This window comes from Scomber scombrus, chromosome 22, assembly GCF_963691925.1.
Source record: "Scomber scombrus chromosome 22, fScoSco1.1, whole genome shotgun sequence".
In the NCBI taxonomy this organism is placed as follows: Eukaryota; Metazoa; Chordata; class Actinopteri; order Scombriformes; family Scombridae; genus Scomber; species Scomber scombrus.
Window position 1 is genome coordinate 21,457,115 of NC_084991.1, and position 25,670 is coordinate 21,482,784.

General features: G+C 44.0%; 1 protein-coding gene across 1 annotated transcript in view; it reads right to left on the reverse strand.

Annotated features, from left to right (window-relative positions):
- LOC134004339 (plexin A3-like) overlaps positions 1-25,670 on the reverse strand; it is a 31,868-nt gene that overhangs the window by 3,408 nt on the left and 2,790 nt on the right. Inside the window, exons 2-6 of the mRNA XM_062443570.1 lie at positions 19,768-19,965; positions 18,094-18,284; positions 15,711-16,258; positions 14,847-15,011; positions 8,397-8,579 (exon numbers count right to left, since the gene is read on the reverse strand). Of these exons, the coding sequence (XP_062299554.1) occupies positions 8,397-8,579; positions 14,847-15,011; positions 15,711-16,258; positions 18,094-18,284; positions 19,768-19,965 (1,285 nt within the window). The remainder of the gene's footprint in view (positions 1-8,396; positions 8,580-14,846; positions 15,012-15,710; positions 16,259-18,093; positions 18,285-19,767; positions 19,966-25,670) is intronic.

Sequence of the window (25,670 nt, forward strand, 5' to 3'; positions counted from 1 at the left end):
CCCTCCCTCCCTACTTTCCTTCCTTCCTTCTTCCCCCTTTCCTTCCTTCTTCCTCCCTTCCATCCATCCTTCTTTCCTCCTTCCTTCCTTCCTTCCTTGACTCGAGGACAACAGGAGGGTTAGAAAGCGGTTTTCCAAACTCAGAAACAAAGAGGAGTAATCATTTCAGTAAAGACATTTTTTCCTTCTGAATCTGACGTTTAACAAACACACAGATAATAAAACCATGACTAAAAAACTCTGACACACACAACCCCAAACTCCCCCTCTATAAAACAGCTGATTCTCATGACCATGAACAGAAATCAGTGTCTGCAGTGGAAGGAAGGAAACCTAAGCAGTGTGAAGGGGAATATGTCAGGTTCTGGTATTTAAAAGGCAGAGTCATGTGACCCAGCAGGCAGGTTTCAGAGCAGGCTGCCAGCTCCGTGATGTGATTATGTTGTTAGAGGAGGCCGACTGGGCCCCAGTCCCAAGCACACACTCACTGGAAAAACACTGACAGGCAATAAAAACCACCTGAGCCTTCAGAGTCCCGTCTGAATAAAGATCTGATTCATCACTAATCTGTTTTTTTTTAAAGGTTTACTGTGTTTTAGTTTCTGTAAACAAACCAACAATCACATCGTTTATCTTCCTCCTCTGAGAGCTGAGCTACAGAGCTACAGAGCTACAGAGCTACGGAGCTACAGAGCTACAGAGCTACAGGGCTACAGAGCTGCAGAGCTACAGAGCTGCTGAGCTACAGAGCTGCAGCGCTACAGAGCTGCAGAGCTAAAGAGCTGCTGAGCTGCAGAGCTACAGAGCTACAGAGCTACAGAGCTACAGAGCTACAGAGCTGCAGAGCTACAGAGCTACAGAGCTGCAGGGCTGCAGAGCTGCAGAGCTACAGAGCTACAGAGCTACAGAGCTACAGAGCTACAGAGCTACAGAGCTACAGAGCTACAGAGCTGCAGGGCTGCAGAGCTGCAGAGCTACAGAGCTACAGAACTACAGAGCTGCAGAGCTACAGAGCTACAGAGCTACAGAGCTACAGAGCTACAGGGCTGCAGAGCTACAGAGCTACAGAGCTACAGAGCTACAGAGCTGCAGAGCTACAGAGCTACAGAGCTACAGAGCTACAGAGCTACAGAGCTGCAGAGCTGCAGGGCTGCAGAGCTACAGAGCTACAGAGCTACAGAGCTGCAGAGCTACAGAGCTACAGAGCTACAGAGCTACAGAGCTACAGAGCTACAGAGCTGCAGAGCTGCAGAGCTGCAGAGCTGATGTCCAAAATCTGCTCAACTGGAATCATTTAAACATTCATCAGTTCAACTAAAGTGATGCAATACTACACAATATACTATTACTACTATTACTACTGTATAATCTACTACATAATGTACTACTACTACTACTACTACTACTCCATAATATACTACTACTACTACTACTACTACTACTACTACTCCATAATATACTACTACTACTCCATAAAGTACTACTACTACTACATAATCTACTACTTTGACTACTAGTACTATAACACCACCATGTATTTCTTTACTACAGTTTTAACTTCCTGTACTAATGAAACATCTATATAACATCTGTATAACATCTATATAACATCTATATAACATCTATATAACATCTATATAACATCTATATAAAATCTATATAACATCTACACCACCATCAGCTGATCCCTGCTCTACTCACAGATCTGTTAAAGCTAAGAGTTAAAAACATGTTGTTGTGTTTTCCCTGCAGAGAAACATCCAGTCTGAGTTTCTTCTTATTGACATTAATCAGGTTTGAAGGTTTTCTGTTTATATCTGTCTGTTAAGTTAAAGGTCAAAGGTTAAGTTAAATGTTTGTCTCTGTGATATCTGCTGCAGGACTGATTACATTTAACAGTTAAGAGTTAAGAGTTATACCATCAAAAGATAAACACATTAAAAGTGCTCTGACGTTTTACAGCTTTCAAACTGCCTGAACCTGAACGCATCACGCCATGTTCAGGGACACCGGGAAAATAAACAACTCATGTGCTGAACACCTGAACGCATCACGCCATGTTCAGGGACACCGGAAAATAAACAACTCATGTGCTGAACACCTGAACGCATCACGCCATGTTCAGGGACACCGGGAAAATAAACAACTCATGTGCTGAACACCTGAACGCATCACGCCATGTTCAGGGACACCGGGAAAATAAACAACTCATGTGCTGAACACCTGAACGCATCACGCCATGTTCAGGGACACCAGGAAAATAAACAACTCATGTGCTGAACACCTGAACGCATCACGCCATGTTCAGGGACACCGGGAAAATAAACAACTCATGTGCTGAACACCTGAACGCATCATGCCATGTTCAGGGACACCGGGAAAATAAACAACTCATGTGCTGAACACCTGAACGCATCACGCCATGTTCAGGGACACCGGGAAAATAAACAACTCATGAATTCCTCCTTCAGTCATTCATTCATTCATTCATTAATTCATTAATTCATTCTTCCTCTTGTCGTTCCTCATGATGGACAGTGTGCCTCTCTGTTTTTTAACTCTCGAACCCAATTACCAGTCTACCCCGTTCTCCTTTAATTCAATTGATTAGCCATCAGTTAGAAAGCAGAGGAATGCTTTATAGAGACGTAGGAACCATCGTTCACTCACACGAAACCCAGCAGAGAGACGTCAACAACAGACCGACAGAAGGAATTTAACCCTTTACATCACATCTTCACTCTCTCCTCCTCCACACTTCACTCTCATTAATCAGCATCATTATCACTCCTTCAAAAATGAGAAGATGCATTTAAAAACCTCTTCTCCTCCTCCTCCTCCTCCTCTTCCTCCTCCTTCCTCATCTGACCACACAATCATCTCCATTTTTTCAGCCTCTTTTCCTCCAACGATGGATTTTAATTGTGCGTTATTTTACAGCGAGTGAATCCTCTCTGCGTTCACCTCGCTCACCTCTTCCTCCCACACAGCTGCCTGCTTTAATATTCATTCACACGGAGAGATATTCCTCTGGAAGCCGACCTCGCTGAGCGGTGGCTCGGAGAGGGAGAGGAGGAGGAGGAGGAGGAGGAGGAGGAGGAGGAGGAGGAGAAGCCTAGAGGTGTTAGTCTGTGTAGGGAGCAGATCGGTGGAAAACGTTGAGTTTTTTGGGGTTTTAGATGAGGGGGGGGTTCTGAGTTGGCGGAGAACAAGCAGGAGGAGGAGAAGGAGGAAGAGGAGGAGGAGGAGGAGGAGAAGGAGGAAGAGGAGGAGGAGGAGCAGGAAGAGCAGGAGGAGGAAGAAGAGCAAGAGGAGGAGGAGGAGGAGAAGGAAGAGCAGGAGGAAGAGGAGGAGCAGGAGGAGTAAGAGGAGCAGGAGGAGGAGTAAGAGGAGGAAGAGGAGGAGGAGGGGGAGCAGGAGGAGGAGAAGGAGAAGCCTGGAGGTGTTAGTCTGTGTAGGGAGCAGATCGGTGGAAAAACGAGGAGGACCAGGAAGAGCAGGAGGAGGAGTAAGAGGAGAAGGAGAAGGAGGAAGAGGAATAGGAGGAGGAGGGGCAGGAAGAGCAGGAGGAGGGGGAGGAGAAAAAGGAGGGGGTGGAGGAGGAGGAGGAGGAGCAGGAGGAGGAAGAGGAAGAAGAGGAGGAGGAGAAGGAAGAGCAGGAGGAAGAGGGGCAGGAAGAGGAGGAGGGGGGGGAGGAGAAAAAGGAGAGGGTGGAGGAGGAGGAGTGAAGATGAAAAGCAGAGCGACGGGAAGAGAGGAGCAGTATTGTGTCTTTTTGGGTTTTAGATGGGGGGGTTTCGGGGGGGGGGGAAGGAGGGGGGGGTTCTGAGTGGGCGGAGAAAAACTCGTGTTTTCTATCTTTAGTTTGAAACAGTTTTTTTTCTCCGCTGCCGTCCACTCATCCGTCTCCAGCGCCGAGCTAACAGCCAATCAGACGCTTAGAAAGAAGAAGACGAAAACCTTGAGGCTAAAAAATCACTTCAGACCCAAGAGTCTAAAAACTGAACCCAGATCAGACTGATCTGGGTTCCCCCCCCCCACAGCCTCCCACTTCTCCTCCAGCGCCACCAGCAGGTCCGCTTCATGATTCAGACCAGGCTCCACTGATGGGGGAGTTTAAGGGCCAATGCCGATGTACTCATATTCTGATGATTCAATATATCAGCTGTTAATCTTATATATACAGAATCTGTATGTACTGAATATGTAAATGTACATAAAACACACATTTTTTTGCAACGTGGTTGATTGTGTGCAGCAGTAGATGTAGTAGTTAAAGTAAAAGGCTGTGTGGAAGAAGTAGTAGTAAATTAAGTTGTGGAAGGAAGGAAGAAAGACCAGACGGAAGGAAGGAAAGAAAAGGAGACAGGAAGGAAAGATGGAAGAAAGGGAAGAAGGACAGAAGGAAGAATGAATGGAAGGATGGAAGAAATTGAACATATTTATTCAAAAAATCCCAAAAAAAAACATTTTTTCCTCCCTCCCTTCCTTCTTTCCTCTTTCCTTCCTTCCATCTTCCTTCCTCCCTCCCTCTTATCCTTCCTTCTTCCTTCCTTCCTTCCTTCCTTCCTTCCTTCCTTCCTCCTCTCCTTCCTGCCTTCCTCTTTTCCTCCCTCCTTACTCATTTCCTTCCTTCCTCCGTTCCTTCCTTCCTTATTCCTTCCTTCCTTCCTTCCTTCCTTCCTCCCTCCCTTACTTCCTTCCTTCCTTCCACCTGTCCTTCCTTCCTTCCTTTTTTCCTCCCTTCCTTCCTCCCTTCCTCCCTCCCTCCCTTCCTTCTTTCCTTCCTTCCTTTCTTTGCAGGATTTTAAAGTCCCATCCTGACCCTCGTGTGTCATTAATCTTGCAGCTCTCCTCTCTCTCCGATCATTTGTTTGGAGGTTTATATTTTATCCAAACAGAGGAGGGAAGCTGTCTCCACTCTCGACTCCGACTCGTCGAAGCCTTTCAAAAAATCCTCCAGAGAGAAAAACCGTCTGCGAGGCTTCAAACCCGCCGGCGCTCCGGCCGAGACACAGAACAGACGCTCTGCTGCTAAGTGGGACGTTTCTCTGACAGCTGCAGACGGGAGGAGAGTCTCTGCAGCTCCGTGAGACACAACCACGCTCTGCAGCCTTCCTCCTCCTCCTCCTCCTCCTCCTGCTCCCCCCCTCCTCCTGCTCCTCCTCATCCTCCTGCTCCCCCCCCTCCTCCTCCTGCTCCTCTTTCTCATCTTACTTTCTTTTTTTTAATAAAAAATAACAATAAATATTAAAACACAATACTGCTCCTCTCTTCCTGTCGCTCTGCTTTTCATCTTCACTCCTCCTCCTCCTCCTGCTCTTCATTCTCCTCCACCCCCTCCTTTTTCTCCTCCTCTTCCTCCTCCTCCTGCCCCTCTTCCTCCTTCTCCTCCTCCTCTTACTCCTCCACCTGCTCCTCCATCCCCTACTTTTTCTCCTCCTCCTGCCCCTCCTCCTCCTACTCCTCTTCCTCCTCCTCTTCCTGCTCTTCCTTCTCCTCCTCCTCTTCCTCCTTCTCCTCCTCCTCTTCCTCCTTCTCCTCCTCTTACTCTCCCTCCTCCTCCTGCTCTTCCTGCCCCTCCTCCTCCTCCTGCTCCTCCTCTTCCTCCTCCTGCCCCTCATCCTCCCCTTCCTCCTCCTTCTCCTCCTCTTCCCTCCTCTTCCTCCTCCTCCTCCTCCTCTTCTTCCTCAATATGAACACTGAACACGAGCAGATTGTGTTTGCCATGTTATGAAATCAAAACAACGTTCAGGCTTATTTTCCACTCAGATATAATAATAATAATAATAATAATAATAATAATAATAATAATAATAATAATAACAATAATAATAATAATATTAAACAGCAGCAGCAGGTCTGATATAATAATAATAATAATAATAATAATAATAATAATAATAATAATAATAATAACAGCAGCAGCAGGTCTGATATAATAATAATAATAATAATAATAATAATAATAATAATAATAATAATAATAATAATAATAATAATAATAATAACAGCAGCAGGTTTGAATTTTATAAGAAGCAGAAACACGTCAAAATAAAAGATGAATTATTGATCAGAAACTTGGTTGTTATGATTCTTTATTATTATTATTATTATTATTATTATTTTATTATTATGGAGCTGAAGGCTTCTCTTTGTCTGTATCTGGGTCAGTGATGTTTAGTGTCCATGTGGTTTAGTTTATGAAGTGACAGACTGAGTGTAAGTGGCTGGTGGATGGTGTACTGTGGGTTGATCTAGTGGTGATGTAGCTCTGTTGTTTTAATCTGTGGAATTATTGATTAAATAGTTGATTAGTAGATTTTAACTAGTTTTTGTGCTGATTGTTTAATAAATGGATTTTTAAAATCAAATATTTCTTTCTTTCTCCTCTTCCTCCTTTCTTTCTCCACTTCCTTTCTCCTCTTCCTCCTTCCTTTCTCCTCTTCCTCCTCTTCCTCCCATTATCTTTCTTTCTCCTCTTCCTCTTTTATCTTTCTCCTCATCCTCCTTTCTTCATTTCTTTCTCCTCCTACTCCTTGTTCTTTTCTCTTCTCTCTTCCATTTAGCATTTTCAGGAGCATTCAGGCTTAAGCCCAATTTCCACCGGGTCCATCAGCGGCACGTTACAGCTGCGCCGTGGTCACCGGAGCTGATAGGTAGTATAATCAATCAGAGTGTTTCCAACAGGAGCGTCTCAGCAACGTCCATTGCAGATTGCATCGTGGGATTTCGCGGTCTGGCGATTATCTCGCGATCTCGCGCGAATACTGCTGGCTACATTTTAACAAACCTGATGCTGCTTTTAAAACATGCATGTAAAGCTTCATGTAATCATCTTCAGTTATTGATCATAAATCTGCTGAAACTACAGAAACACTCTGATTATACAGCGGTGAGACAGAGTGGCTCCTCTTCCCTCTCAGAGGATCTTTGGTCGAGTAAAGACGCACAAAGAAATCTCAATTATGTCATGATGAGTTTTGAAGGTTAATTAAAGACACGTTTGTTATTTTAATCAAAGCTAAAAGTGACGAAACATAAAGAAGAATTCCTGCTTTGATCTGCAGAGAAAAGCGTCTCAGATACTGATCCTTTAAAATCAGCTCATCTCTAATCTCTCAGTTTAACTATCAGTCATGTTTAACTGCACTTGAGTCAGTAGAGACCGAAGCCAAGCACCAAAAAGCTGAAGAAAGAGAAGAAGAAGAAAAAAGAAGAAGAAGAAGAAGAAGAAGAAGAAGAAGAAAAAGAAAAGAGACCGAAGCAAAGCACCAAAAGTGCCAAAAAACTGAAGAAGAAGAAGAAGAAGAGGAAGAAGAAGAAGAAGAAGAAGAAGAAGAAGAAGAAGAAGAAGAAGAAGAAGAAGAAGAAGAAGAAGAAGAAGAAGAAGAAGAAGAAGAAGAAGAAGAAGAAGAAGAAGAAGAAGAAGGGAGGTGAAAGAAGAGAAACAAACAATCTCTTTCTTTCTTTCTTTCCAAACCAAAGAACTACAACAGCCTCCAGTGATTTTAAACATGAATGAGGCAATTTTCTCTCCGTCTTCCTCAAAATAGAAACACTAGAAATCAGTCAAACACCCCGAAAGCAACGTTAAAACATTCATGCAGCCATTTCTCTCTGAGTGGAGGAAGCACTTTTCTCTTCCTTCCTTCCTTCCTTCCTTCCTTCCTTCCTTCCTTCCTTCTTTCCTTCCTCTCCAACATGACAAACACTCAACAAATCACCTTAAAGTCTGTGTAAAGAAAGAATAAATATGTGTTCTGAGTTTGACATACCACAGTAAAGTGTGTTGTTAACCACCCCTGCCAAATGTGAATGATTAAAAAAATCACCAAATATATGAAATTAGGCTTCAAAGTTGTGTAAAAGTCTGCCTATGTCTCTGCTCCCAAACGCTGAAGCCCCGCCCCCTACCAAGTGTCACCTGTCAATCAAAGTCACCACCTCTACCAGAAACATGGATGCTAGGTCTGAGAGCTTTCTGCTGCTAGCGCTACTAGCTCGGCGGCTAACTCGGCGGCTAGCTCGGCGGCTAGTTCGGCGGCTAGCTCGGCGGCTAACTCTGCGACTAACACGGCGGCTAGCTCGGTGGCTAACTTGGCGGCTAACTCAGCTGCTAGCTCGGCGGCTAACTCAGCTAACTGGCTAACTGTAGACTGTAATAGTAGTAGTGTGCGCTGAATGTATTTATACCTCTACAGCAGCAGGGCGGGTTTATGCTAGCCTAGCTCCACAATTCAAATCTAAATGGTTGAAATGCTTTTTACACCTTTTTTAGAAATACATTTATGACCTATTTAATGTGTTTAGAAGAAAATGTCTGAATTCACTTTACACAGTCTTTAACAACCAGCTGCAGCGTCGACATATCAAGCTTTTTTTCTCTTCCTTACCTTCTTCAGCTGTCCGCTCCTCGTGCCTACGAACACCACGGTGTGCTCTCCGTATGTATAAGCGGCCACCGCTCCCATCCCCTCGGTGCGGTCCTCGTACAGCGGGTATCCTTCGATCACGTGAAGGCCTCCCAGCGGCTGGTTCAACACCAGGCCGCAGAAATCGTCTCCGATCTGCTTCGGCTGCAGAAGACAAAAAAAGAAAGAAAGAGAAGGGGTTAATTAAGAGGATTGGCCCTTTAGTTGAGTAGAGATCAAATGATGCTGCAGCAGATAGAAGAAGATGATTTTATCAATAAAGTTTTATAAAAGTTTGTTAAAACTGTTTCAGGACGCCTTTAACTGCAAATAAGCTCAGTTTTTACTCTTTTAAAAAGGTATAAAAGTTTAAAATCACGAAGGTTTTACATTTATAAAAGTTTCCGACAAGCTGAAAAAAGTGATTTTAACGTTTGTGACGTCATCAGCTGGCTAACTTAAATGAGGATAAAATTATTCAATTGTGCGACTTTTCTGGAAACACAATCAACCCAAATGGATCACAATCTGATGCTGAAATGATCACATTGAGGTTGTGACACTGAAAACAAATGTATCAGCTGATTTACAGACATCTCTTTGTTTCTGAGGAGTTCAGCTTTAAATACTACAATACCCATGAGCCTCAGCTGCCAGTTAAAGTTAAAGTTCTGAACTTTTGATTCATGGAGGTTTTATATTTGTTAAACTTTCCTCGAGCCGTCATCACAATGTAAAGTCTGTGGGCCGAGTAGAGGAAACACTACTGAGCATGTGCAGTGGGGACGAATAACGTAGAAACTAGAAAAACATGTTTTTGTGATGTATGAACCAGCTGAGTATTTCTTAGTAGTGCTAGAACTGTCTTCTTTTCCTTCCTTCCTTCCTTCCTTCCTTCCTTCCTTCCATTCGTCTGTCATTCCTTCCTTCCTTCCATCTTTCCTTCCTTCCTTCCCTCTGTCCTTCCTTCCCTCCTTCCTGTCTTCTTCTCCTTCCTTCCTTCCTTCCTTCCTTCCTTCCTTCAATCTTTCCTTCCTTCCTTCCCTCTGTCCTTCCTGTCTTCTTTTCCTTGCTTCCTTCCTTCCTTCCTTCCTTCCTTATTTTCCTTTCTTCCATCTTTACTTCTTACTACGTCGTGCTCATGACTCTTCCAGTGACTCTCTGACCAATCAGAGGCCGGCAGTCTGATGACATCACATTTTAGTATCGGCTGAGTCGAGTCGAGCCGAGTAGTGCTAGAACTGTATAATGGAAAAGCTCCATTATAGGACTGACTGGACGCCATTTTGGCTCCAGTATCATCTCTTATAAATACATCTAGCTACAATACAACAGCTGTCAGACTGTGACATCCTCTGCAATATTAGTATTTCATGTATTTCCTAATTGTGGGACTAATAAAGGAATCTATGGGTCCAGCCGCTATGTTTGACCCAGCTGCTCCTCGTGCTGCACAGCTGTACAGATGTTGGGTGGGTGATGATGATGATGATGATGGGTGGTGCTAAACATACACACAGCCCCACCCGACCTCCAGCTAGCTGCATATTTCTGTATGTTACTGTGTATAGATGAAGCTGAGCATAGCAGGGAGGAGCAGGGTTATTACAGGGTCTACACACACACACACACACACACACACACACACACACACACACACACACACAGAGGTTGGCTAACACCCTGTCATTAGCGGGTTAAAGCCTCTTGATGCATCACAGAGAAAAGGGAGGAAACTAAACTCTGAGACTCGGATCACTTCAGCTCTCAGATATGAAATGCGGTTTACTTTTTTTCTTTTTTTCTTTTCTTTCTTTTTCTGTTACACGTTAAACATTCTTAACCCTCCTGTTGTCCTCGAGTCAAGGAAGGAAGGGAGGTAGGAAGGAAGGGAGGGAGGACAGAAGGAAGGAAGGAAGGGAGGGAGGGAGGGAGGGAGGAAGGAAGGAAGGAAGGAAGGAAGGAGGGAAGGAAAGAAAGAGAGAAGGAGGGAGGAAGGACAGACGGAAAGGAGAAAGGAAAGGAAGGAAGGAAATACGGAGGAAAGAAGGAAGGAAGGAAGGTAGGACGGAGGGAGGGAGGAAAAAAGGAAAAGAGGAAGGGAAGAAGGAAGGAAAGAGGGAAGGAAAGAAGGAGGGAGAGAGGAAGGAAGGACAGAAGGAAGGAAGAGTGGAGGGAGGGAGGAAAAGAGGAAGGGAGGAAGGACGGAAAGGAAGTAAGGAGGGAAGGAAAGAAGGAAAGAAGGAACAGTCGAAACAGACGGGGTCAATTTGACCCGGCAGGACAACACGAAGGTTAAAAGCTCAACTTCCTTATTATAGTTTTCTAGTTTTTATTTTTATATATTTCTGTGTCAAACATCTGGATTATAAAACTGAGAACTGCTCAGTCGGCTCATACGCCTAAAAACGTTTATATCTACTTCCACGTTATTCGTCCCCACTGCACATGCTCAGTAGTGTTTCTCTACTCGGCCCACAGACTTTACATTGTGATGACATCATAGATGTTTAACCCTCCTGTCGTCCTCCCGGGTCACTAACCCTAACCCTGTCTGTTTTGACTGTTCCTTCTTTCCTTCCTTCCTTCCTTCCGTCTGTCCTTCCTCCCTCCCTCCTTCTCTCTTTCTTTCCTCCCTTCCTTCTTTCCTCCCTTCCCTCCTTCCTTCCTTCCTTCCTTCCTTCTTTCCTTCCTTCCTTCCTACCTTCCTCTTTTCCTTCCTTACTCCCTCCTTCCTCCCTCCCTCCTTCTCTCTTTCTTTCCTCCCTTCCTTCTTTCCTCCCTTCCCTCCTTCCTTCCTACCTTCCTCTTTTCCTTCCTTACTCCCTCCTTACTCCCTCCCTCCTACCTTCCTTCCTTCTTTCCTCCCTCCTTTCCTTCCTTCTTCCTTCCTCCAATCCTTCCTTCCTCCCTCCCTCCCTCCTTTTTTCCTCCCTTCCTCCCTCCTTTCCTTCCTTCCTTCTTCCTTCCTTCCTTCCTTCCTTCCTCCTTTCCTTCCTTCTTCCTCCCTTCCATCCTTCCTTCCTTCTTTCCTTTCCTCCCTTCCTTCCTCCCTCCTTTTCTTCCTCCCTCCCTTCCTTCCTTCCTTTTTCCTTCTTCCTTCCTCCCTTCCTTCATTCCTTCCTTCTTCCTCCCTTGACTCGAGGACAACAGGAGGGTTAAATCTTCTTTTCTCGGCTCGAGGAAAGTTGAACAAATATAAAACCTCCATGGATCAGAAGTTCAGAACATAAAGAGTCATAATTGATCCTGTCAGCAGTTTAACAGACGTCTCTTTTATAATGGAGGTCTATGGAGACAATGCTGTTTGGGCCGCAGCTGCAATACCACGAGTGACCACTAGGGAGAAACCAGCTGATAGGCTGAGCGATGGTGGCGCCCTGTCAGCTCTTATAATACATCCCATGATTGCTTTGGACTCTCCGCCATGTGTCACTTGTGGTCGTTGCCATGGCGATGAATGTCCATGAATTTGAAAGGGGGGGGGCGGAGCTTCTATAAAGGAGCGTGAGGAGATGTATGGTTCAAATATTAACGATGTTTCTCCAGAGTGACTGAATCTACCTTTAACTGTGATGCACACACACACACATACACACACAGAGACACACACACACACACACTCACACACACACACACACACACACACACACACACACTCACACACACACACACCCACAGAGGACAGATTGTTACATGTTGTGCAGACAGGCGGCCTGCTGGTGACGCTTAATGAAAAACAAGAGTGGAACATACACACCCACCTCACACACACACACACACACACATCCCACACACACACACACACACACACAGGACGTGGACATTGTCATATTCCATCCTAACATGCATGAACACACACACACACACACACACCCTGCTGTCTATGATAAAAGAAGGAGGTCAGAGCCTGGACACTAGCCCCGCCCCCCTCCCTTTCTCTCTCACACACACACACACACACACACACGAACACACACACACACACACACACACACACACCCTACAGTAGCATGGGTCATTAGCGTATATTTCATCACTTTCATCAGTGTGTGGTTGATTGGCTGTGATTGGTTAGTTAGTTAGGTTGGTTGGTTGATTTAACCCCCCCCCCCTTCTCACACACACACACACACACACACACACACACACACACACACACACACACATAAACACACACACACACACACACACACTCCATGCATCCCATTCCCCCAAAATCCAAGCCCAGCCCCCCTGAACTCGTCTCCTGGCGGGTTTCCCTGCCCCGTTGCCATGGTTACCACTGCAGGCCATTACCGCCATGAATAAGAACATCATCTACCCCCCGACCTGAAATAACCCCACTGCAGACAGACACACACACACACACACACACACACACACACACACACAGACTTGTCATGTTGTCTGCTGCTTTCTAACGTCTCCGTTTAACGCTGCTTCTTAATGAATTACCTTTTAATTATTCATGGAAACACATTATAATGTACTTAAAGGTTTTCATTGCTCAGTTGTAGTGTGTGTGTGTGTGTGTTTGTGTGTGTGTGTGTGTGTGTGTGTGTTTTAATTATACATTTAAGGACATTTTTTCCAGTCTTCACTACGTCTAAATGTGTGAGGTTAAGTTGTGATGCTGACAGTTTTGGTTCGAGGCTAAAAGGTCCTTACAAATATAGATAGACAGGCATGTGTGTGTGTGTGTGTGTGTGTGTGTGTGTGTGTGTGTGTGTGTGTGTGTGTGTGTGTGTGTGTGTGTGTGTGTGGTAGCCTGCAGGCAGCCTCCGGCCAAACCGATGAACAGAATCCACACACACAGAGCCACAGGAACAAAGACGAGGTTTCACTCCCTCTCTCTTTTTTTTTTTCATGTCTCTGCTGCTTCTTCACTTCCTGTTTATGAGCCCAACCTCTCGGAGTAAACTGGGTTTTATTACTGATTCATTAATAACCTAAAGTCGAGCTCGTGGTTCATTTTTCCATCGTAAATTATACCATCTGGATCTGTGAGTGTCTGCCAGGATCCACATGACATACATTCATCATCGCAGGGTGAACATGAAGGTGTTTTGTACCTTGTGCAGGCAGAGCTACGACATCTGCTCAGACTGTCATTAAAAATAAACGTTAACGCAGAAACTAGCCGACTGGTACGGACTTTCATGGTTAACTACTCCCGGAAACTTGCACGTCAGCTTGTAGGAAATATTCAGACTTTTTACTTGAAAATTAAAGATTTTTTCCCCCAAATGCTGCAACTTCCTCCTCTAAATATTCCAACTTTTTTCTTTAACCCTCCCTGTCGTCCTCCCGTCCTTCGTTCTTCCCCTCCTTCCATACTTCTTTCCTCACTTCCTCACTTCTTTCCTTCCTTCATTCTTTCCTCTTTTTCCTCCCTCCCCCCTCCTTACTCCTTTCCTTCCTTCCTTCCTTCCTCCTGTCCCTTCTTCCACCTTTCCATCCTCCCTTCCTCACTTCCTTCCTTCCTTCCTCCCTTCCTTCCTTCCTCACTTCCTTCCTCTTTTCCCCCCTCCTCCATCCTTACTCCTTTCCTTCCTTCCTTCCTTCTTTCCTCCATTATTTCCTTCTTCCCTCCCTTATTTCCTTCCCTCCTTCCTTCCTTCCTCCTGTCCCTTCTTCCACCTTTCCATCCTCACTTCCTTCCTTCCTTCCTTCTTCCCTCCCTTCTTTCCTCCTGTCCCTCCTTCCACCTTTCCATCTTCCCTTCCTTCCTTCCTTCCTTATTTCCTTCCTCCCTTCCTTCTCTCCTTACTTCCTTCCTCTTTTCCTCCCCCCCTCCCTCCTTACTCCTTTCCTTCCTCATCCTTCCTCATACCTTCCTTCCTTCCTTCCTTGACCCGGGAGGACAACAGGAGGGTTAAATATTACAACATTATAATTCACACTATCTCAGATACGTTTTTTTGGGCCCTAATTCATCGTAACTTCCCGACAGTCAAAGTTCAAAAAGAAATCAGAGAAAGTTGGTGAAACAATCGTGTTCGTCCGAATCATCACACGTAAACATCACTCAAAAAACCACATCAATAACAATGTGAACACTGTTTAACCTTCCTTCCTTCCTTCCTTCCGTCTGTCCTTCCTTCCTTCTTTCCTCACTCCCTTTCTCCCATCTTTCCTCTGTCCTTCTTTCCTTCATACCTCTTTTCCTTTCTCCCACCCTCCCTCCTTCCTTCTTTCCTTCCTTCCTTCTTCCTCCCTTCCTTCCTTCCTTCCTCCCTCCTTTCCTCCCTCCCTTCCTCCTTTCCTTCCTCCCTTCCTTCCTTCTTCCTCCCTTCCTTCCTTCCTCCCTCCTTTCCTTCCTTCTTCCTCCCTCCTCCCTCCATTCCTTGCTTCTTCCTCCTTTCCTTCCTTGACTCGAGGACAACAGGAGGGTTATAAAGAGCAGTCTATATCCAGGATGTAACTCACCGTGTGGATGCAGGGCAGCTCCTTGTTGAGTAACCACGGTAACGAGAGTCGGCCCTCGCCGCGGTAACAGGAGCGGATCCTCTCTCTCAAGGCCAGGTTGATGTTGTGCAGAGTGAACAGACAGAGGACCGTCTCTCTGGGAGGATTCGAGCGATTCTTCTGACCCTGAAAATACACAGCAGAGTGAGAGGCGTCAACAATAGAACATCTTAGATATATAATCTATTGATTATTGATTATTGATTTTATTTAAAACTAATCTACGTGGGAACAAGTCGGACAGTGATTTATAAGTCAAGTCACGATAAGAAGGAAAAGGCAAATAAAAGAAAAGATGGAAACAGATTTAAAGAGGATAAAATATCAAACATTCAATAGAAAAGAAAGACCAGAAGGAAGGAAAGAAGGGAAGGAAAGAAGGAAGGAGAGAAGGAAGAGAGAAAAAAGAAAAAGGAAAGAAGGAAAGAAGGAAGGAAGGAAGGAAAGAAGGAAGGAAGGAAATAAAGCAGGTGGGAAGGAAGAGAGAAAAAAGAAAGAAAGGAATGAAGGAAGAAAGAGAGAAGGAAGGAAGGAAAGAAGGAAGGAGGTAAGGAGGGAATGAAGGAAGAGAGAAAAAAGAAGAAAGATAGAAAGGAAAGAAGGAAGGAAAGGAGGAAGGAAAGAAGTAAGGAGGAGAGAAAAAAGAAGGAAAGAAAGGAAATAAGGAAGAAAGAAAGAACAAAAGAAAGAAAGAAAAACAAAGAATAAAAGAAAAAATAAACTTAAGATGGAGAAGATAAATGAACAGATGAACAGACGTAGAGATGAAGAACATATAAAGAACAGAAGAAGAACAGATGAAGAACATACAACTATCTGACCGACCTGAGAGAAGACCACAAACAGCACATCATCGTCCTCAGACAGGCCCAGAGCCTGAGCGAGTCTCCTTCCTGGTTTCTGTCTGTACGCAGCCTGAACCAGTCGGTACTCGACTCCGTCTTTAGTGCATCCCAGAGGAAACTCCACGTAGGAGTAAAACTCCGTATCGTTGCTGCACATCCTCACGATCTTAGACGTGAAGAACTTCTCACTTCCTGCGTCCATCTGCGTGAGCTGCGTGTCCAGCTGCAGCGTGAGGAAGTAGACGTAGGTTCTGCTGGAGAAGCCGTAGACGTAGTAGATGTCGAAGGCGGGATAAAGAGACAACGTGTCCGACGGGATCTTAATCTGAGACGACACGAACTCGTCCTGATACACCAGCGAGAACATGTTCACGCTCTCCTCGTCCGCCACCAGCTTCCTGCTCGACAGCGTCGGGAAGTACTCCGACTTCCCGTCGATGGCGGCGCCGATGAACAGGCGGCTGCCTCCTTTCACCGGCTTCTTCCTCTTTGGGTCGGCCGTCCAGTCGTCCTCACCGACCACCACACCTGAGAGGAAGAGGAGGGTTAGAGTTAAGAAGAAGACTCCTGAGTTTAATTAAAGGTTTTATAAAGGGTTCATTTTAAAGGCTGATTCAAGTCTAATTCCCTTCCTTCTTTCCTCCCTCCCTCCTTCTTTCCTTCCTTCCTCCCTTCCTCTTTTCATTTCTCCCTCCATCCCTCCCTCCCTCGTTCCTTCTTTCCTTTCCTTCCTTCCTTCCTTCCCTCCTTCAGTCTTTCCTTCCTTCCTTCCTTCCTTCCTCCCTCCCTCCTTCTTTCCTTCCTTCCTCCCTTCCTCTTTTCATTTCTCCTTCCCTCCCTCCTTCCTTCTTTCCTTTCCTTCCTTCCTTCATTCCCTCCTTCATTCTTTCCTCCATTCCTTCCTTCCTTACTCCCTTCCTTATTTCCTCCCCCCCTCCTTCTTTCCTTCCTTCCTCTTTTCATTTCTCCCTCCCTCCTTCCTTCTTTCCTTCCTCCCTCCTACCTTCCTTCCTTCTTTCCTTTCCTTCCTTCCTCCCTTCCCTCTTCCTCCCTCTCTTCTTTCCTCCCTCCCTCCTTTCCTTCCTTCTTCCTTCCTTCCTTCCTCCCTTCCTCCCTCCTTTCCTTCCTCCCTCCTTTCCTTCCTTCCACCCTCCTTTCCTTCCTTCTTCCTCCCTTCCTTCCTTGACTCGAGGACAACAGGAGGGTTTAATGTCAACTATTTTGATAACTGATTTATTGATTCAGCTTCTTAAATATGTATATTTTCTAGTTTATTTTCTTCCTCTGTGACAATAAACTGAATATTCTGAGTTATGGATGATGTAATGTTCGGCTTTGAAGACACAAATCAATATATTTCAATAATTTCTGACATTTTATTGACGAGGAAAATAATGAACAGATGAACTACTTTTAACTTCTTATTTCATCCAACAGACAGTTCAGAGACAAACATTTCGACTTTTTATAAAAATCAAACAAGAAAAAACAGGCTGAAAAAACACAGATGTATTTTTTGGCTGTCAATCATCCTCCGTTTATCCTGACAGTCGCCAAACTGGGAATCTACGGCAGCTGATTTGGAACAAAAAGCTGCTAAAATATTTTGACAGGCAGACGCATGATTGACAGCCGCAGGTTGGAAATGTTTTAATCTGAAGTCTGACGGAAACACTCAAAGCTTTGTTTCTGTTTCTGGGAGGAAAATTAACCAGAATGTGACATGATATCAGCAGGAAGTGAGGCTCAAAGGAGCGTTGTCATGGAGACGACATTAAGGCTAATTTAAGGCTAATTTAAGGCTAATTTGAGGCTACTTTAAGGCTACTTTGATTCTAACTTAAGGCTGCTTTAAGACTATTTTTAAGGCTACCTAAAGGCTAATTAAAGACCAATTTAAGACTAATTTAAGGCTACTTTAAGGCTAATTTAAGGCTACTTGAAGGCTACTTGAAGGCTAACTTTAGGCTATTTTAAAGCTAATTTAAAGCTAATTTAAGGTTACTTTAAAGCTAATTTAAGGTTACTTTAAAGCTAATTTAAGGTTACTTTAAAGCTAATTTAAGGTTACTTTAAAGCTACTTTAAGGCTAATTTAAAGCTAATTTAAGGCTACTTTAAGGCTAATTTAAGGTTACTTTAAAGTTACTTTCAGGCTACTTTCAGGCTACTTTCAGGCTACTTTCAGGCTACTTTAAAGATACTTTCATGCTAATTTAAGGCTACTTTAAGGCTTTTTAAGGCTTTTACAGGTGTTTCTGACCCTGCCCCCCTCTCTGCCCCCCCGCCCAGTCTTACCTGCCATCCCATCAGCCTCCCTGCCCCCCTCCCTGCCCCCCTCTCGGCCCCCCCGCCCAGCCTTACCTGCCATCCCATCAGCCTCTCTGGCCCCGGACAGGTAATGCTCCTTGCGGTGATGCGGCTCTCCCAGTTTGAAGAGATCCTCCAGTCTGAGGAACTGACACACACCCTGCCAGATGGAGCCGCACGCCACCAGTCTGTTCCCAGTATAATCCACCAGTAACAGCTTATTCACGTTGTCTGAGGACTCCAGTCTGAGGACACACAGACAGGTAGACATGTGAGACAGGTGAGACAGGTGAGACAGGTGAGCAGGTAGACAGGAAGTGTTTCTGCACATCACACAGACTACTATACAACAACATTTCCAGTTTAGAGATGCGGAGATCTCCAGTCTGCTCTGTGAAGTTTAACCCTCCTGTTGTCCTCGAGTCAAGGAAGGAAGGAAGGAAGGAAGGAAGGAAGGAAGGAAGGAAGGAAGGGAGGAAGGAACGACGAAGGAAGGAAGGGGGAAAGAAAGAAGGAAGGACGGATGGAGGGAGAAAGGAAAAGAGGAAGGGAGTAAGGAAGGAAAGGAGGACAAAGGAAAGAAGGACAGAGGAAAGAAGGAAGGAAGGAAGAAAGGTGGATAGGGGGATGGAGGAAGGAAAGAAGGAAGGGAGGAAGGAAAGAAGGAAGGAGGGAAAGAAGGAAAGAAAGAGGGAGGGAGGGAGGAAGGAAGGAAGGACAGAAAGAAGGAAGAAAGGGGGATGGAGGAAGGAAAGAAGGAAGGGAGGAAAGAGAGAGGAAGGAGAGAAAGGGAGATGGATAGAGGAAGGACAGATGGAAGGAAGGAAAGGAAGGAAGGAAAGCAAGGAAGGGAGGAAAGAAGGTGGGTCAATATTTGGATAAACACAGCTCAGACACACAAGTGATGAAACAGGCTGTTTATATCGATGACATCATCATCACTCCCCGTCTGTGATGCTCCAACACAGAGAGTCAGAGACATGTGATGTCGTACTGTATCTATGGCAACCTGTCTCACTTCAGAGAACATCAGATATGATAGTATCTAGTAGACAGATGAGACAGACAGGTTAAGCAGTGAGACAGGTGAGCAGACAGACAGGTGTAGAAGGAGACAGGTGTAGCAGTGAGACAGGTGCAGCAGACAGACAGGTGCAGCAGACAGACAGACGTAGCAGACAGACAGGTGTAGCAGTGAGACATGTGTAGCAGACAGACAGGTGAGCAGACAGACAGGTGTAGTAGTGAGACAGGTGTAGCAGTGAGACAGGTGAGCAGACAGACAGGTGAAGCAGACAGACAGGTGTAGCAGACAGACAGGTGTAGCAGTGAGACAGGTGTAGCAGTGAGACAGGTGTAGCAGACAGACAGGTGTAGCAGACAGACAGATGAGCAGTGAGACAGGTGTAGCAGTGAGACAGGTTTAGCAGTGAGACATGTGAGCAGACAGACAGGTGTAGTAATGAGACAGGTGAAGCAGACAGACAGGTGTAGCAGGCAGACAGGTGCAGCAGACAGACAGGTGTAGCAGACAGACAGGTGTAGTAATGAGACAGGTGAAGCAGACAGACAGGTGTAGCAGGCAGACAGGTGCAGCAGACAGACAGGTGTAGCAGACAGACAGGTGTAGCAGTGAGACAGGTGCAGCAGACAGACAGGTGCAGCAGACAGACAGGTGCAGCAGACAGACAGGTGTAGCAGACAGACAGGTAAAGCAGTGAGACAGACCTGTGTGCGCAGGCCCTGACGCTGGGCGGAGGGTAACACTTGGCGTTGTCCTCCACCGGTCCGGTCATGTGACTCCTCATCTCCGTCAGATTGGACGACAGCTTCAGCACGCGGTTCACGGCGCCGACGAACACCTCGCCCGTCCTCCGGTGGACGGTCAGGTGAGTCAGCGAGGTATCGAACGCCCGGTACACCGCCCTGCTGGACGCCGCCGAGGGGGGGAGGGGAGGACCCGCAGGGGCAGAGAGGAGGGGGGAGGAGAGGAGGAGGAGGGAGAGGAGGAGGAGGAGAGGAGAGGAAGAGGAGGGGAGCATGGTGAACAGAGAGGAGGAGAGGATGGAGGGATAGAGGAGGAGAGGAGGGGAGGAGGAGGAGGAGGAGGAGAGAAGAGCTGCTGCAGGTCTGATGAAGGTGAGCTTCAACGGGACATGACTGCAAAGAGAAAGAGAGAGGAAAGGGTTAACTACGGGAGCCAAGGAGGGACATTTATAACAATACAGCACAGTTATATAACACATAATAACTCATATTATTTAACAGCTGCAGCTCTATATTTATATTCTGGGGCTCTACTGGAATATCTTTAGTATTTCAGCAGGTTATTTAACATGTTTAACATCAGTATTTAAATGAAAATCAATAAAAACAGAACAATTTAAACCTTAGACAAAAACTGGAGGTGAGTGAGAGTTCAACACAACAATTAGAGTGTTTGGAAAAGAGTCTGACTAACTGGAAAGAGAGCAAAACATCGTGATTTCCAATAATTGATTAGTTGGAGGAGGATGTTGGAGAGAGCAGCAGCTGTTAGGAGATTCATGGAAACACCAACACATGACTTAACCTTTATGTTAACCCTTTAACAGGCAGCGTGCAGCAGGAGATACAGAGTCTATAACACTGTTAGGAGCCTGATTGGTTAAAGTGGATGTTCAATTGTATGTGCCTTGAATTGGTAGAACTGGATTGGTAGGTTTATACTTTGATATAAAAGATGAAATCAGTTTAGAAACTACTTTAATGACCAATTTAAGATTAATTCAAGGCTAATTTAAGGCTAATTTAAGGCTAACTTAAGGTTATTTTTAAGCTATTTTAAGGCTAATTTAAGGTTATTTTTAAGCTAATTTAAGGTTACTTTAAAGCTATTTTAAGACTAATTTAAGGCTACTTTAAAGCTACTTTAAGGCTAATTTAAGACTAATTTAAGGCTACTTTAAGGCTACTTTAAGGCTACTTTAAGACTACTTTAAGACTACTTTAAGGTTAATTTAAGGTTAATTTAAGACTAATTTAAGACTACTTTAAGGCTAATTTAAGGCTACTTTAAGGCTACTTTAAGGCTAATTTCAGACTACTATAAGACTAATTTAAGGCTACTTTAAGGCTACTTTAAGACTACTTTAAGGCTAATTTAAGGCTACTTTAAGGCTAATTTAAGGCTAATTTAAGGCTACTTTATGGCTAATTTCAGACTACTATAAGACTAATTTAAGGCTACTTTAAGGCTACTTTAAGACTACTTTAAGGCTACTTTAAGGCTACTTTAAGGCTACTTTAAGGCAGTAGAAACACCTTAGCAACCACCTTAGTGACAGCCCTAGCAACCGCCTTAGCAACCAAGATTCCGGAACATTCTACAGACATTCGACTCTAGTTTCTGGGCTTTGACCGTGTTTAATATCTGACATCAGAGCATAAATGACAGAACATCACTTCATTTAACACAATGAAAGAGACTCCACGGACATTTAACCAAAACTACGATATCTCACCGACATTTTGCTTCCGAAATTCGGAAGTTAGTATAAGCTCTTTAACGCTGCAGCACACAATCATATTTTTTCTTCTGTTAATTCCCTTTTTCCATCCGACTATATCACACATTCAATCATTCCCACATTCACACATTCCAGAAAACCATCATAAGAATATTAATGTTTCTTTCCGTCCACTCGGGATTCGGTTCTTTAGGATATAAACAGTCGGTGCATGGCGCAATAACTCTCCAGCTGGTGCCGTTAAATCATTGCAGAGGATGATGACACAATGAGACGTTAATAAAAAGGTCAGATGATAGAAAACTGTGAGAAACAGCTTGTTTTGTTTCAATAAAAGCCTAAAAAAAAGGTTCAGATATTAAATAAACTGACATTAGCCAGTCATAGCTGTAGCTTTATAGAGTTTAAATAAAGGTTGGAATAAAAAAAAAGAAATAGATTAACCCTCCTGTTGTCCTCGAGTCAAGGAAGGAAGGAAGGATGGAAGGGAGGAAGAAGGAAGGGAGGGAGGGAGGAAGGAAGGGATGAAAGGAAGGAAAAGAGGGAGGGAGGAAGGAAGGGAGGAAAGGAAAAAAGGAAGGGAGGAAGGAAGGAAGGACGGAGGAAAGAAGGAAGGAAGGAAGGTAGGAGGGAGGAAGGAAGGAAGGAAGGAAGGAAGGAAGGAAGGAAGGAAGGAAGGAAGGACAGACAGAGGAAAGAAGGAAGGGAGGAAGGTAGGGGGGAGGAAAGAAAGAGAGAAAGAGGGAGGAAAGAAAGAAGGGAGGGAGGAAGGAAAGGAAAGAAGGGAGGGAGGAAAGAGAGAGGAAGGAAAGAAAGAGAGAAAGAGGGAGGAAGGAAAGAAGGAAGGGAGGGAGGAAGGAAAGGAAAGAAGGAAGGAAGAAAGGGGGATGGAGGAAAGAAGGAACAGTCAAAACAGACGGGGTCAATTTGAAAGAAATATATGATGAACAAAACGGGCAAATTGTGAAATGTGAGCAGCTGATATGATAAAACCCAAAACAAAAGATCATAATTTCATCTTCAATTATTGCAGCACCAAAGTTTTCTATAACCTCTCTCCTTGAGATTTAACATCTTCCTGCAGCACTGAGGCATCGTCTCATTTGTATGTTTATAGATGTAAAACAGCCTCAAACACACAGAATCAACCACTAATGTTACCGTCTGCAGCAGGAAAGAGACGTGTTTAAACCCTTTAGATACTCTGCAAACACCTGACTGCTGGAGGTTGATATAAAAACTCTGATTTTTATTATTATTATTGCAGGAAATTCAGATTATAGCGACTAAACTCAGATATCAGTCTGAGTTCACCTGCAGTCTGATGATGAGGAGCTTTAAAACCTGCAGGATTATTTACTAAAAGCTCTCACACACACACGAATAACTGGGTTTCCTCTGAGTGTGTGTGTGTGTGTGTGTGTGTGTGTGTGTGTGTGTGTGTGTGTGTGTGTGTGTGTGTGTGTGTGTGTGTGTGTAGTGGAGTTATTGATCTGTTTCCGTCTGTCTTCTCACTGATTCTCTCATAAAGCTTCAGCAGCTCTGGTAACACCGAGCTGGAGGGAAACTTCACTCTCATCACGCTGGCAGCCTTTCCTACTCTGTTTAAGGTTTGACTGACAGCTCCGATTACACACACACACACACACACACACACACATGCACACACACACACACACACACACACACACACACACACACACACACACACACAGCGGCTCAAACTGGACATCGTTTTCTTTTTAATCCGTCAGGCTTCTCGCTCTTAAACGTGACAAGATGGAGGATTTTCTGCTCTCACTCTGCAGGATTTACATTAAAAGCCTGATGCATATATATAAATAGATATAGATATAAATATATATATATATATATATATATATGTGTTGTGTGTGTGTGTGGGCGTCCCAGAGGGAATTGAACCCTGGATCACACTGCTGGTTTCTCAGCTCGGAGGCATTAATCAATGAGAGAATATATGTGAGAAACTGAAGATTAGAAACAAAAACAGCTTCTAGTTCTTCCTTCTTCTTCTGTGGTTTTTATATCACGTCTCAGCTTTTAGTTTCAGTTTTTATATACAAGGCTGAATTCATGTATCAGTAATGTTAGGTAATTATTCAGATTCAGAGTTAAATGTAAGATGCTCTTCTCTGTTATAATATAATAAATATGACCATAGAGTAGAGGAGAAGCACATGTAGAGGATAACTGAGTAGAATACAGTAGAATAGAGTACAGTACAGTAGAATAGAGTACATTACAGTACAGTAGAATAGAGTAGAATAGAGTACAGTACAGTAGAATAGAGTACAGTACAGTAGAATAGAGTACATTACAGTACAGTAGAATAGAGTACAGTACAGTAGAATAGAGTAGAATAGAGTAGAATAGAGTACAGTAGAATAGAGTAGAATAGAGTACAGTACAGTAGAATAGAGTACAGTACAGTAGAATAGAGTACAGTACAGTACAGTAGAATAGAGTAGAATAGAGTACAGTAGAATAGAGTACAGTACAGTAGAATAGAGTACAGTACAGTAGAATAGAGTAGAATAGAGTAGAATAGAGTAGAATAGAGTACAGTACAGTACAATAGAATAGAGTACAGTAGAATAGAGTAGAATAGAGTAGAATAGAGTACAGTAGAATAGAGTAGAATAGAGTACAGTACAGTAGAATAGAGTACAGTACAGTAGAATAGAGTAGAAAAGAGTACAGTACAATAGAATAGAGTAGAATAGAGTACAGTACAATAGAATAGAGTAGAATAGAGTAGAATAGAGTACAGTACAGTAGAATAGAGTAGAATAGAGTAGAATAGAGTACAGTACAGTAGAATAGAGTACAGTACAGTAGAATAGAGTACAGTACAGTAGAATAGAGTAGAATAGAGTACAGTACAGTAGAATAGAGTACAGTACACAGTAGAATAGAGTACAGTACACAGTAGAATAGAGTACAGTACAGTACAGTAGTAGAGTACAGTAGAGTAGAGAACAGATTTATGAAGCATCTCTGACTCTCAGTAAGGAGTGAGACGTCGCTGAACCACAGAGTAAAATCTATGATGTTATCTTACATAATCCATAATGTAATATAATCTATAATATAATATAGTATAATATAATATATAATATAATATACTATAATATAATATAATATAATATAATATAATATAATATAATAAACCCTGCAGTCAGCCTTTATATACGTCACAGAACCAAAGAGACTGAATGTATATTAAAGTATTGCGTGATGTGAGTCAGCTGATTATAAAGCAGTGCAGCAGCATGCAGCACATATGTTACCCAGCGAGCAGCAAGCCTCACCTTTAACTTCACCTCCTGTTAGCAAGCCTTCCTACATGAGGAGGAAGTGAGCAGCATGTCTCCGTCTGAGGTTTAAATAGAAAGATTTAAAAGACTCATCAGCTGATCCACAAACACGCTGATCTGTTTTATTACCAAATATCTGATCAAAGTTTCCTGTTTTTTATTCTGTGGTTAAAATGATCCGTCAATATGTCAATATGTCAATATGTTTGTTCTCATCAGACTCTGATCAAACATCTCTCCAATAAAGTAGAGTACAGTCGATGAATATCTGCACAGAATATCATGTGACTGACTGACTGAGTTACTGACTGACTGAGTTACTGACTGACTGACTGACTGACTGAGTTACTAAGTTACTGACTGACTGACTGAGTGACTGACTGACTGCCTCTAATGAAACAGTAGAAGAAGACTCTAGTGTCCGGCAGACAGGACGAGCTGTTGTCTGAATGAAAGGATAATAAAGTTTTATTCCCACTGCAGACGTACCAATTAACCCTGTGACACACACACACACACACACACACGCACGCACGCACACACACACACACACACACACACGCACGCACACACACACACACACACACATGCACACACACACACACACACACACACACACACACACACACACACACACACACACACACACACACACACACTTATGGGGACATTACATAGCCTTACATTCATTTCCTGCAGACTGAACTCTGACTTTAACCTCTGACCCTAAAATCAGCTTTTACTAGATTGGGGACGCGGCTTTTGTCCTCAATTAACTGGTTTT